Genomic DNA, 12,786 nt, shown 5'->3' with positions numbered 1-12,786 from the left:
GGGCTGTTAAATTCAGTCTGCTGTCCCCAAGGGCCTGACAACCCTGCCACTGCTGATGGAACAGGGCAGGACACAAGCTCCACACCCAAGAACACAGCTGTGCAGACACCCACCAGCAGCATTCCACTAAACAAATTTGTTCTGAGCCTCTAGTGCGTTCTACGCTCTATATTTGCCCCAGATACAAGCGCCCCAAGAAAGTCCACAAAAGAGAGTTTTCCCAGTGGCCTATCTCCATAATGCAAGTAACTAGCTCTTTTTCCTGAATTAGGAAGTAAGAGATGGAGCCAAAACTCAACACTGGATCAGCTAAGCACACACTTTGGCCAGGCAAGGCGATAGGCTTCCACGAGCTGAACTGGCAAAGGCATTAGAAAGAAGACATTTCTCGGGAGTGTCCCAACACTTTGGCACTGACATTAAAAGGAAAAGCATAAAACATACAGGAGCTGGAGGCTAGGGAGCGGTCAGGAACAAGCCAAACAGCGTGACAGCATCTGAAACAGCAGAGGTGCAGAAGGGTTTCGTACTGCTCACGAAAGGATCCCCTCTCACCCCACCCCCGCAGCTACCACGACACAGAAAGGAGAAGTTTTACTCCCGTGGGCTAACATTCTGAAGTTTACAGTTCCATAGTAAAATAGACAAAAGGGCTTCAAGTTTAAAGCAAGGTGCTTTAGGAAATTCTATTGTCTATACACACGGGTGGCAGAAGAGAACAAAATATTGAATCTAGAGTTTAAACCCAGCCCCATTACTTATGAGATGTGTGACCTTGAACAACTTGTGTTTTCCAGCCTCAGTACGCTCACTGAGGTAAAGTGTAACACCCGTGGTGGCAGTGAGACCCCAGAGATGGCCACCCACAGTTCCTTCTCCCCCTGGATGTACGCTCTACTCCAGCTGTAAAGAGGTGTGGTCTTTCCTCCCCTTCAGGCTGGACTGGCCCTGTGGTTTGCTTTAACCAACACATGAGGCAGAAGTGACCAGAACAACTTCCCAGGCTGGGCTGTAAGAGACCTGAGGCTTCTGCTTTCGTGTGCTTGCAACACTCCCTCCAGGAACCCCGCTGTCCTGTTATGAGAGACGGAAGCCATGTGGAGAGCTGCTTGGAGAGAAGCACAGCACCCAGCTGACAGCCCCCAGCTGGACTCTCAGCTGCCAGCCAGCCGTGCGTGTGAGCCGTCATGGACACTTCAGCCCAGCAGAGCCACCAGAGGATGGCAGCCCCAGGTAGCAACACATGAAGCAGAAGAACGGCCCCACTGAGTCAAGTTCAGGGTTATTAAAAACACAGTCTCAACAAACACAAAAATCAATTAGTGAAATCCATCACATCAAGAGGCTAAGAAAGAAAAATCACACAATCATGTCAATAGATACACAAAAACCAGGTGACAAAACCCAACAATCATTTATGATTAAAACTCTCAGTAAATTAGAAATAGAGGGGAACTTCCTCAACTGGATAAAGGACATCTGCAAAAACCTACAGCTAACATTACACTTAATAATGAGAAACTAGACAATTTCTCGCTAAGGTCAGGAAAAAGGAAAGGATGTCCCCTCTCACCACTCCTTTTCAATCTCATGCTGCAAGTCCTAGCTAATGCAAGAAGACAAGAAAATGAAATAAATCGTACACAGAATGGAAAGGAAGAAATGGAACTGTCTTTGTATGCAGATAACATGGTTATCTATGAAGAAAATCCAAAGAATTGAGAAAAAAAAACCTCCTGGAACTAACAAAAAATTAGAGCAAGACTGTATGAATCAATTGCTTTCCCATGTCTCAGCAATGATCAAGTGGAATTTGAAGTTAAAAACAATAACATTTACATTAGCAGCCCTCAAAATGAAATACTTAGATATAAATCTAAAAATATGTACAAGTTATAGGTGAGAAAAACTAGAAAACTCTGAGGAAAGAAATCAAAGAAGAACTATTGTTAAGATGTCAGTTCTCCCCAACTTGATCCATAGATTCGGTGCAATCCCAGTCAAAATCTCAGCAAGGTATCTTGTGGATATCAACAAGCAGATTGTAAAGTTTATATGAAGAGGCAAAAGATCCAGAACAGTCAATGCGATACTGAAGGAGAACAAAGCCAGCAGACTAACACCACCCGACTTTGAGACTTAATATAAAGCCTCAGCACTCAAGAGAGGGTGGTATTGGTGAAAGAAATGGAAAATGGGTCCATGGAGCGTGACAGAGATCCCAGAAATAGACGCACATAAATGTAATCAACTAATCTTTGACAAGAAGCAAAGGCAATACTATAGAGTTCAATGGTCTTTCCAACCAATGGTGCTGGAAGAACTGGACATCCACGTGCCAGAAAATGAATCCAGACACGAACTTTGTACCCTTCACAGAAATCAACTCAAGTGGATATCGTTGACCTAAATATGAAATGCAACACTACGCGCCTCCTAGAAGACAACACAGGAGAGACTCTACGTAACCTTGGCTGCAGCACCAAAGGCTCAATCCGTGAAAAAAAAATTGATAGCCTGGACTTATTAAAATTTAAAATTTCTGCTTTGTAAACGACGCTGTCAAGAATGAGAAGACAAGCTACAGTCTGGAAGAAAAGGTTTGCAAAAGACCTACCAGACAAAGGACTGTTATCCAGAATATGCAAAGAACTATTAAAACTCCAGCATAACAAAACGAACAACCCAATTACAAAATGGCCAAAAACCTCAACAAACACCTCGTCAAAGACGATGCATAGATGGAAAATAAGCCTATGAAAAGATGTCCCACATCGTATGTCATCAGGGAAACGCAAATTAAAACAACAAGCTACTACTGCACACCTGGGAGAGTGGCCAAGACACAGAACACTGACGACGTCAAAGCCGGCGAGGACGTGGAGCAACGGGAGCTCGTTTGCTGCTGCCGGGAATGCACAACGGTGCAGAAGATAGAGCCGCTTCGGAAGATGGTTTGGCGGTTTCTTATCAAATTAAACACACTGCCACCGCACAACCCAGCCATCCCTCCTTACCTCTGGAGGCTTTGTAGACTTCATAGAAAGAATAGAAGTGGAAGCCTAGTGAAGCAAGCACGTAAAAAGACAGTTCCCACCGAGGCAGCATTGCTTCTCGTGACAAGCGGTCCGATGCCCAAGGTGAGCCTCTAGACAGAGAAAGAGAAGTAAAAACGTTAGGCCGTGGACATGACCCCAGAGAACAGCACCCTGTCACCAGTCAGCTCACTCGCTCCCCCAGGGATCCGTCACTATTCGAGGTGACACAGACACAACCCCGGTGAGACCCCCTCCCGCCAGTCCTTACACACGCACACACACGCATACACGCACACGACCTGCTGCCTGGGTGTGCAGGTCTCTCCCTCTGAGCTCCTACAGCCCCCACCCTCCCCCCCATCACACTGTGCACCAGACAGCTCTGTCCTCATTGTCCGACACACCTGTCTGGCCCCACGGAGTGGACCTTTAGGGAACAGGGACCATGGTCTCTGGGTCCCCAGCACCTAGCACAGGGTGTGCGATGTAGCAAGAAGAGACTATGGGTAGCTCCATGAATAAAAATGGCTTCAAAAGCCTGAACAAAAGAAAAGTAAAACTCATCTCCAACCTCTTCTAAGCCATGATCATTAACCTCCCCGTCCTCTGTCAGATGTCACCCCACAGTCGTTCGTGACACTGCATTAACGAAACTGCTCTGTCCTCCGTCCTGTGTGCACCACAAGAAAAGCTCGTGACACCACCCGGGCAGCGGCCGCCAACACTGCCAGCTGCCCACCCTGCAACAGTCCCTCTCCCTTCTGACAAAGTAACTGAGTTTTTATCTGACCACGAAGATGCTGGGCTCGACTCTGTGTTGCAGCCCGGTGTGGACATTTGAACCGTTCTGGCCATGAGGCTGCGGACATCTCCTTCCTGCTGGGTGGAACTGGAATAGCCACCCTGGACCAAGAGGCAGAGCCACGTAGAAAAACTAGGAAGAGGCACCTCAGTCCCTGACTCCATGTACCATCCCACCTCCAGAACTCGCCCGGATCACTTGGAACTGGGCTATCACATGAAAGAGAAACGCTATTCTAGATCTCTCTGTTATGGCGGCCATGTGTACCTTCAAGTAGGAGGTCGATTAGGTTCTAAAATTCTGCCAATTAAATGGTCAGTTCCCCAGTAACAAAGAGCCAGCCTTTTGCAGCCCTCACTCTCCCCTCAAACCTCTCACACACGGCTCACCATGGATGCCAAGTTAACTTAAGGGCAAATTCGAAGCCCCAAGCAAGTACTTCTAGTATGTGGCAGTAATGCCAAACCAGAACTCACACATTATCTCGTTTTATTTTCACAACCGCCGAGTGAAGCATGTGGAGCAAGGGAGGCAGGCATTTCACAGATAGCGAATGTGAAACAGGCAAGGCCACACAGTCAGACGCAGCTGAGCCAGGGCTCAGCTCCAGGTCTTGGGCCCACCGGGCCCCCGCCCGTGCCCTGAGCCAGGGCCTTCAAGGAGATTCCTGTCCTCAGAGCCTGGCCCAGAGTCTGCCACACACAAACCCCTTTCTTCGAGCTAAAGGGAGACAGGCCAGGAACGGCTGTCAACTTGGGCTTTCATAAAGTATGAGCTCAGAAGTCAGCAGTCCTCCCACCGGAGCTCTGGAAGTAAGTCAGTTCAGTCTGGGTTGCGCCTGCACCCTGAGACCCAGCAGCACATGCCCCGCTTCCAACCTCAAGCTCTCGAATTCCTCGCGCTTCGACAGTGCCTTCTCAGGTCTGCCTACTGTTTGCCAGAACCACTTCCAGCTTCTTACATTTCTAGTCACGTTAGTTTTAAATTCCCAGCCTCCCCTAGAATATCTTAAATTTTCTTCCTGGAGCTTTACAGAAATACGGTAGCCTTCCCTTTCGAGGGAAACTAACTTAACCTCTGGGTTTCCCAATGTCTCGCCTTTCGAAGAAGGCCACTACTACATTAGATGACCTCCTCACTTCGTTAAGAATCTGTGATTAATAAAGAGCTGAGAGTGCCACTGAAATTTGAACACAAACAATCTTGGAGACTATAGGAAAGTTCTAGAGACCCTGTTCTTTAGACGCTTTTCAAGGACGTTCTCTTCCAGACACTCCATTCCACTGCATCAATGAGTTTACTGTCAGGGAGCTAAAAACTCAGGGAGACAACAGTTCCCTGTTTGCCGCAGCTCTTAGCTGTGTTTACCTGCACCCCGCAGACCCCGCAGAAGTGTGGGACTTCTGACCTCCCAAGCTGTACGATGAATTTGTGCCGCTGTAACCCACTCCGTCTGTGGTCACTTGTTAGGGAGCCATGGGAAACTAATATACCATCCCTGCCTAGTGGGAGGAAAGCCCCAAACTGAAAGGACTTATATAAGGCAGTAGACTGTTTTAATCCAATTGTTATAAAGTTAAACTGCAAGAAAATTAAATCTGAAAACAAAACTTTGTATTCAGTCCTCACCTTAGCATTTTATTTTTGGTTTTTACCTCACACTGATATTAATCTTAACATCAAACACAGCTCTAAGTCTTTTTATATGAACTGCCCTTCAGCCAGACGTCTGCTGTCAGACACTGGCAGTAAGGGGTGAGTTGTACAAATCCCTAACTCAGAAAAGCTACTGATGTGATAGTGTATTTTTTCCCCTAAAAATTCTCTATTTATTTTCAACCTTTTTTAATCACCAAGAGTTATGTCCATCATATCTGACACTCCCCAGATTAGGGGCATCTGAATGAACCAGATACTTTAAGTAAAGTTTGTATTAAAATATACTTAAAGAAAAAAATTTAAGATTTTCCAACAGCAGACTGACTTCAGTCATTACCAGTCAGATTAAAAAAAAAAAAGAAAAGCCTCAGAAGCTCCTCTTCTGTCCTTCACTTTAAGACCTGACCACTAGCCCGATATCTATCGCCCTCATTTCTTTAATTTTGCCCCTTTTTGAACTTCACATAAATGGAATCACATGGAACTTCCTCCACCGTGTCTGCCTTCCTTCCGTCTAGCTTTGTGTTTGAGGTTCAGCCACATTGTGTGTGAGGCAGTAATCTGTTCGCTGTCTTGACTGTGGAGTGTGCCATTGTAGGAACACTTTATTTCTCTCCCCATTTGACTGCTGACGGACGTGTGGGCTGTTCCAGCTTGGGGCCATTCTGAATAGTGCTGCTCTGCACAGTCTTTTACGTGACTTGGTGCCCATCTATTTGCCTCAGTGTGGAGTGTTTATCTAAGAATGGAGTAGCTAGGTCACAGATGGGTGTGTCCAGCTTCACGGTAAGTGACAACACAGACAATTTCCGAAACAGACAAAATTTCATGACCATCCGCAGTGAGAGTTCCAGCCTGTCCGTACCCTAATCAGCATCGACATTGACGGTCTCTTTAATTTTAGCCACTCTGGTGAGGATATACTCACCAGATTGAATCTGCATTCCTCTGACTGCTAGTGAGGTTAACCACCTTTGCGTGTGTTTCTTGGGAATTTGCAGATCTCTTTTATGAAGTGACTGGCCATTTAATGGAAAAGTTGTCTCTACGTGCGGGGCGCGAGTTCTTTATTGACTGTGTCTATTACATTCTGCAGCTTGCCTTTTCTCTCTCTTTATAGAATCTTCAGATAAACAGAAGTTCTTACCCAAATTTCCCTTGATAATTAGTGCTTTTTGTGTCCCATTTAACACTCTTTGACTGTACCTCAGTCATAAAGATATTTTACTTTGCTTTCTTCCAGAAGCTCTATTGTTTTAGCTCTCACTTTTAGCTGTGTGACCTATCTTTTTTTAATTGATTTTTTTTAGAGGAAGAGAGATTTATTATTCCGCTTATTTATGCATTTATTGGTTAATTCTTTTGTTGCAATGCAGACAATGGATTTTAATGTGACAGATTCTGAAAAGTTAATTGGTGTAATTTCAAATCTTACATAGCAATTCATTGGTTGATTCTTGTGTGTGCCCGGACGAGGATCGAACCTGCAACCTGGGTGTATCGGATGACGCTGTAAACAACTGAGCCACCATCCCGGGCTGAATGGTGTATCTCGATTAATTTTATACATGGGATGAGGCACATGATCAAGATTCATTCTGTCCATGTGGACATATCCAGTTGGCCCAGCACTGTTTCCTGAAGAGGCTGTCCCTTCCTGCACTGCGCTGCAGTCCCCTGTCACATGTGCGAGCCTGTTTATGGATTCTCTGCCCAGTTCCATCGTCTGTCTAGCATCACACCAATACCATAATCACACACTGCATACCGATCTAGCAGCTTAGGTCATTCAACGTTGCTCTTTTTCTTAGATTGCCTATAATTTCCACGTAAATTTTAAAATCAGCTCATCAATGCCTATTTTTCAAAGAAATCTGCTGGGATTTTGATTGGGACTATACTGAAGGTATAGGTTTATTTGAGGGGCAATGACGTACCCTCTATTATTTTAAATTTTTAAATCCTCTCAATGTTTTGGCTTGCAAGGAACTTTTTATCATGAATGGGTGCTGAGTTTTATTAAATAACTCTTCCCCTTTATTCTGTGTATGTGGTTAAAGTACATTTAAGGGTTTTTGAATGTTAGTTTACATTCCTGGAATAAACCCCACTTGGTCATGGTTTAGTGTCCTTTTTATAGATTGCTAGATTTCATTTAGCAATACATCATTTTAAGACTTTCACATCTTTTTTGTGAGAGTTTGGCCTATAATTTTCTTGGAATGTCCTTATCAAGCTTTAGTAACAAGGTTACGCTGGCTTCATCAAAGCAGCCAGGGAATGTTCCCTTTTGATTTCTTTCATTTAATGTAATATTTCCCTAGTAAAACCATCTGGGCCTGGAATTTTTGCTATGGAAAGGTTTTTAACTACAAATTTAATTTCTTGAATAGACACAGAACTATTCAGATTCCCTAGTTCTTATGTCTCAGGCAAGGCATTTCATTCAAAAAGCTTGTCCATTTTATATGAATTTTCAAATGTGTTACCATAAAATTGTTCAGAATAACACCTTAAGATCCCTTTTCCAAGTGCCTGTGGGATATGTCTGACAACTCCTTTTTCTTCCCTGGCACTGGCACTACCACACACATTAAGGTTTATTTCCTTAAAATAAAATGCCAGCCGTGCACTATATGACACACACCCACTACCACGCGGATGGCTGTTCTCCAGCAGAATTGCCCGCAGAAGGAGTAGGGCGGCCAGAGAATGTAAAGAATCCAGCAATTCCCTCTTCAGCAGCTCTCACCACCAGAAACAACCGTGACCTTGAGCTCAAACTGAAGGAGAAGGGAACAGTTGTGAGTAAGGGTCTAGGGTGGCCAGGAAGGACTCAGAAGCAGACAACCACTAAGCGGGGTGTGTAACCTAGGAGACCCTCCAAGCTGTCCACAGGGAGAATTCAGGGAGCCATGAACTTAATTTTTTTCCTCACACATCTTTATTTTCATGAACCTCTACCAGGGGTGTCCAACCTTTTGGCATCTCTGGGCCGCCCTGGAAGAAGAGGAGTTGTCTTGGGCCACACATTAAATACACAAACACTAATGAAAACTGATGAGCAAAAAAAAAAAGGTTTTAAGTAAGTTTAGGATTTTGTATTGGGCCGCATTCACAGCCATCCTGTGCCCAGCAGGCTCCGGGTTGGACACCCACCCCAGCAACTGAAATTCAGGATTTGTTTTGGTTATAAATATGGACAACAATTTTTATTGTCTAGTAACAAAAGCCAGGAAGAGCAATTCTGGTCACATTGTCACCAAGAAGAGTCATAGACATTTTCTTACCCCAGTGCAGCTGTTGCAAATAGAGCAAAATGTCACTTACACGGGCCTCACTACTCGGAAATTAGGAGTTATTTCATACAGCACTGCATTTTGTTATTTAATGCATTAATTAAAAAACCAAAATACTCAATTACAAATTTGATTTCTTCATATGACTTTTGATAACTGCTTCAATATAATTTTTAACTCTATGAACATTTTTAATGCCTTTTAAAAACTGGCTTCCCCATACTCCAAAGAGGTCAATGGCACCAAATAAGGCACAGAAACCCTCCAAGGTATTAATGACTTCATTCAAGTCAGAGAATTCCAATGCAACAACTCAGGGCACGTCCCAGTGGCCCGGCCCTGTGCTGCAAGCAGGGGACACACAGCTGAGTAAGGCCCACCCTAGCGAGTTCCGGATGTTAACCTGAAGAGTTCCCACCAACATCTAGCCACCCTCAACAATGACTGCTCTTATCGGAGACTTGGCCTTCACCCTGAGTTGGTCTATATAACTTCTTCCCAAAGAGGGAGCAAAGTAAACAGTAGATACACACAGCACAGGCTTTAATGCAAAAACTGGAGTCCTCCCAGCATTTACTAGTTTGTGTGTTTGGCATCTCCTCTAAGTCTTCATTCTTCTGTAAAAACGGACAACACTACCTTATCCTTCCACTTTAGAAATAAATTCATTATTTCTAAATCTTCCAGGTACCAGAAGGCTCAGAAATAACGAATCTAAAGCATCTGATAAGCATATGGTCCCTGTTAATACTAGTTGAATCTTTCAGGTCAGAACCGACTGTCCTCACAGGTAGGGACGGCCACAGAGATAGGAGGGAGGAAAGATGGAACATAAAGAATGGAAGGGGGAAAATCGTATTTATTCTTCAAATTCCAGTATGAAAAGCATCACCTCCTCCGTGAAGCCTTCCCTCTGGGCTTCTTGGGTTCCCACAGCACTTATCACACAGAAGTAAACGCCTAGTTCTGCGAGCGAATGAATGGTACAAAACAGAAAGTAAACAATGAGTCTCACCCTCTTCTAATGAAAACCAGCGAGGGTGCCAACCCATTAGTCTGACTGCCCTGACCAAAGAGCCACGAACCAAGGACGCAGCGTATTTCTTAAAACCAGTATCACTCCAGTACCCCTCTGGCCCTCTTTGGTAAGGCTTTGGTAGGGATTGCTGGGAGGAGGGCCTTCGTACATAAAGGCCACTGCCATCTAAAGGCGAGATTTAGAAGAAAAGAGGGATACTAAGAATAGAAAGCAAAAAAAAAAAACATCTCTAACTTTGGAGGTCACTAGAGCCGCAGCAGTCGGGCGGGGGCACTTCTACTACTGAGAAGAGGACCAGCGTCCGCAATTCCCCGCAACCAGACGAAAAACGCGGGACGCAGCCAAGGGGAGGAGTCACTGGCAGCGGCGTGCGTGGACGCCAGCCAGCGGTGCCCTGGGGCCCGCGCACGGTCAGGGTCTCCCGCGCCTTTGTCTCCACTGCACGACCAGACGCTTCCCCTGTCCCTCCCTCCGGAGCGCACGCAGGGGCCGGGGTAGGAAACGGAAAGCGTCCTGTGCATTTCTTTTTTCAACCACAGAAAAAAAAAAAAGTCACCTAAAACGTTCCCGGGACCCGCTGCGGTCCCCAGCTACCCACCTCCGGGCTGTCCCGGGCGGCGGCGGCGTTCAGGCGCGCCCCGAGTTCCCAACACCCCTCTCCGCACTTGCGAGTCAAGTGGCAGCAGCGGGCCTCCCCGGGAAGCCGCCCTCTTTTCGGCGCGGCCGTTGGATGAGCAGCCCCGCGCGTGCTCGGAGCGCGTCACCGCGTCGTGCCCGCGCGCCTCCTGCTCCAGGGCGCCGGGCTCGCCAGCCCGCAGCACTCAGGGACTGCGGCGAGCCGGCCGCGCTACCCGCGGGACCCGCCAGAGGGCGGCCCACCTCTCCAGCCAGCAAGTGCCCGGCGTCGTCCGCCGGGTCCCCCAAGCCTCGCGAGCAAGCACCTGGGTTCTGGGCTCCGGGTCCCGCACGGAGCCGCGCGCGGACCTCCCCCCAACCAGTTTGTTCATTGCAGGCTGGGACTGCGGGTGGGTTTGGGAGCGGAAGTCACCTGAAACTCCAAGTGAACGCTAAATCTCGCCCCAGTTGGCCCCACAGCCACGTACGTTTTGTAGGCAAAAGGAAGTAGGATGAAAACCAGCCCTGGGTGCTCCCCGAGCTGGCTGTGTGTGAATTTAGCCTCTGTGAGCCTCCCTGTCCTCAGTAAAGGGGAAATAAGCTTCCCTGTTTTCCTCGCGAATCAGAGAGAAGGGCAATCAGAATGCACTTGAACTGTAAACAACTTACAAAGATTATCCCCACCGCAAAATGTATGCCAGTGATTTCGAATGGGCTGTATTAGAGTGGAGGTCTGAAGCTGCCTCGATGGGATGTAATTGGGAAAGTGACTTTTTTTTACCAAGTGTTGTCAGAGGCCTCCAACGCCACACCAGCCAGAGTTCCACGGATTTACAGGAGCAGGCAAATGGCCTGGCTTCTAGGTAAAACCACAGGCATCTGGATCTCTCTTCAGACCTGAGAATTCAGACTCTCCAGGGGAAGGCTTCCCCGTCTCAAGTGACCTGCCTAATTAGCAGGTCCATGTCAGAACTGCCTTAGGCAGTAGGAAAACACAGGGCTGTGCTCTAAATTTAATCTAGCACTCATTGAAATAGTCCAGGAGATTCTTTTTGTGGTTGCAAATTTTTCTGGGAAACCAGACTATAAACTCTCTAAGAAATGGAACTTCATCTTTCCTCTCATTCCCCAGGTTTCCACCCCCAACACCTAGTACAGGATGATGCTCAGAATGCAAATGTTCATAAACTAACCCCAAGTAGGGGTGCTAGATTCAGCAAATTAAAATCCCACATGTGGAAGTAAAACTGAATTTCAGATGAACCATGAATAGGCCTAACTGTAGAATACGACAGAGAGCTGACTACATATACTACATTTTTAATGCACTCATCCACTGATGGACGCTTGGATTGCATCTACCTTGTGGCTGTATGAATAATGCCACCATGAAACTGGGTATACAAATATCTCTTTGAGACTCTGCTGCCAATCCCTTGGGGGATGTACAGAGAGGTGGAATTGCTAGATCATATAGTAATTCAATTTTTAAAATTTTTTGAGGAACCACCATACTGTTTTCCATGGCAGCTGCATCATTTTAAATTCCCACCAACAGCGTGCAAGGATTCCACTTAGTCCGCCTCCTTACCAAACTTGTTATTTTGAGTTTTGTTTATTTATTTTTTGATGGCAGCTTTCCTAATAGGTGTGAGGTGACATCCCATTGTGGTTTTGATTTGCATTTCTCTAACTCTTAATTAGTGATGTGGACCATCTTTGCGTGTGCTTAGTGACCATTTGCACGTCTTCTTTGGAGAAATGTCTGTACAAATCCTTTGCCCATTCTTAAATCAGCTTGTTTGTCTTTTAGCTGTTGAGTTGTAGGAGTTCTTTATATATTCTGGATGTTAACCCCTTATCAGATATAAGATTCAAAAATATTTCCCCTTGATTGATCGCCCTTTCGCCCTTTCAATTGTGTCCTTTGATGCACAGAAGTTTTTTATTTTGATGAAGCCTAATTAATCTGTTTTTTCCTATTTTTCACTTTTATTGTGGTGTCATATCCAAGAAATCATTGCCAACTCCAATGTTATAGAGATTTTCCCCTATACCTACTTCTAAGAGCTTTATAGTTTTAGGTGTTTGATGCATTTTAAGTTAATTTTATATATGGTGTAAGGCACGGGTCCAAATTCATTATTTTGGCATGTGGATACCCAGTTTTTCGAAAACCATTAGTTGAAAAGTACAGAAAAGGCCAGGATTTGGAGTAGAAGTAATTAATGGTGGGAGACTCAGTTGCTCTTGGAAGTGAGAGATACGGTATTTGGGGGAAACCAATGTCAGAGTCTAAACGCCAGAAGATAGGTTGGAGGTTTCTCCTGGTGG

General features: G+C 45.7%; 1 protein-coding gene across 2 annotated transcripts in view; it reads right to left on the bottom strand.

The window, feature by feature from the left end:
• HHAT (hedgehog acyltransferase) overlaps positions 1-10,553 on the bottom strand; it is a 228,868-nt gene extending 218,315 nt beyond the window's left edge. For both annotated transcript variants that reach the window (XM_024551292.4, XM_045188340.3), the window contains exons 1-2: positions 10,436-10,553; positions 3,018-3,148 (exon numbers count right to left, since the gene is read on the bottom strand). In XM_024551292.4, coding sequence (XP_024407060.1) covers positions 3,018-3,108 — 91 coding nt within the window. In that variant the 5' untranslated portion in view covers positions 3,109-3,148; positions 10,436-10,553. The remainder of the gene's footprint in view (positions 1-3,017; positions 3,149-10,435) is intronic.
• Positions 10,554-12,786: the final 2,233 nt, after the last annotated feature.

The sequence above is a fragment of the Desmodus rotundus genome, chromosome 12 (genome assembly GCF_022682495.2).
Source record: "Desmodus rotundus isolate HL8 chromosome 12, HLdesRot8A.1, whole genome shotgun sequence".
NCBI lineage: Eukaryota > Metazoa > Chordata > Mammalia > Chiroptera > Phyllostomidae > Desmodus > Desmodus rotundus.
This window is presented reverse-complemented; position numbering and strand designations above follow the sequence as displayed.